The 1,237-nt window shown below is 61.1% G+C and overlaps 1 protein-coding gene across 1 annotated transcript in view; it reads left to right on the top strand.

Annotated features, from left to right (window-relative positions):
- MYO1C (myosin IC) overlaps positions 1 to 731 on the top strand; it is a 28,736-nt gene extending 28,005 nt beyond the window's left edge. Inside the window, exons 30-31 of the mRNA XM_011956253.1 lie at positions 106 to 203; positions 533 to 731. Of these exons, the coding sequence (XP_011811643.1) occupies positions 106 to 203; positions 533 to 731 (297 nt within the window). The remainder of the gene's footprint in view (positions 1 to 105; positions 204 to 532) is intronic.
- The last annotated feature ends 506 nt before the right edge of the window (positions 732 to 1,237 follow it).

The raw sequence follows: 1,237 nt of genomic DNA, 5'->3' as shown, positions 1-1,237 counted from the left end.
AATGGGGGGCAGGGGGTGGATAGGGAGTGAAGAATGGATGGGGAGGTGAGGCAGAGGATCCTTGAGTTCTGGGCAGGGCCTGATCCCTCCTTCCTGGCGCCCCAGGGAGATGTGGTGCTGCAGAGTGACCATGTGATTGAGACGCTGACCAAGACAGCCATCAGTGCCGACCGCGTGAACAATGTCAACATCAACCAGGGCAGGTGAGATGCGGGCCAGGAGTGGAGAGGGGGCTGTGTGGGCACCTGGGGACAGGGCAGGGGGTGGAGCGGGGGCTGTGTGGGCACCCGGGGACAGCGTAGGGAGTGGAGAGGGGGCTGTGTGGGCACCCGGGGACAGGGTGGGGTGGAGAGGGGGCTGTGTGGACACCCGGGGACAGCGTAGGGGGTGGAGAGGGGGCTGTGTGGGCACCCGGGGACAGCGTAGGGGGTGGACAGGGGGCTGTGTGGACATCCAGGAACAGAGCAGGGACCCACCTTAGAGTTGGGGATCTGTCTCCATGGAAAAACCCTCACCCACCCCGTTCCCCCAGCATCACGTTTGCAGGGGGCCCCGGCAGGGATGGTACCATCGACTTCACCCCCGGCTCGGAGCTGCTCATCACCAAGGCCAAGAACGGGCACCTGGCTGTGGTGAGTGGGGTCTGCTTTCCCGCTCATGGCCTGGCTGTGATAGCGAAGCCTTCCTTGGCTGTGCTGGGCAGAGCCCGGGCACCTCACCATGGGCCTTAATCCAGAGGCCATCATACCACCTCTTCCATCCGCCGGCCCACCCATGAGGTGTTTCCACCCACGAGCCCCTCAGTGCAGAAAGTTGTAAAGGTGGCAGCACGGGGCCCACGCCTGTGATCCCAGCACTGTGGGAGGCCGAGGTGGGTAGATCACCTGAGGTCAGGAGTTTGAGACCAGCCTGGCCAACATGGTGAAACCCATCTCCAAAAAATACAAAAGCCGGGTGCAGTGGCTCACACCTGTAATCCCAGCACTTTGGGAGGCCGAGGCAGGTGGATCACCTGTGGTCGGGAGTTCGAGACCAGCCTGGCCAATATGGTGAAACCCCATCTCTACTAAAAATACAAAAATTAGCCGGGCATGGTGGTAGATGCCTGTAATACCAGCTACTAGTGGGGGCTAAGGCAGGAGAATTGCTGAATCGCTTGAACCCAGCAGGTGGAGATTGCAGTGAGCTGAGATCATGCCACTGCACTCCAGCCTGGGGAACAGAGTGAGATGCCATC

This window comes from Colobus angolensis, unplaced genomic scaffold (assembly GCF_000951035.1).
Source record: "Colobus angolensis palliatus isolate OR3802 unplaced genomic scaffold, Cang.pa_1.0 Scaffold110, whole genome shotgun sequence".
Taxonomy (NCBI): domain Eukaryota; kingdom Metazoa; phylum Chordata; class Mammalia; order Primates; family Cercopithecidae; genus Colobus; species Colobus angolensis.
Note: the sequence above shows the minus strand (reverse complement) of the source record. Positions and strands in the feature narration are given on the sequence as shown.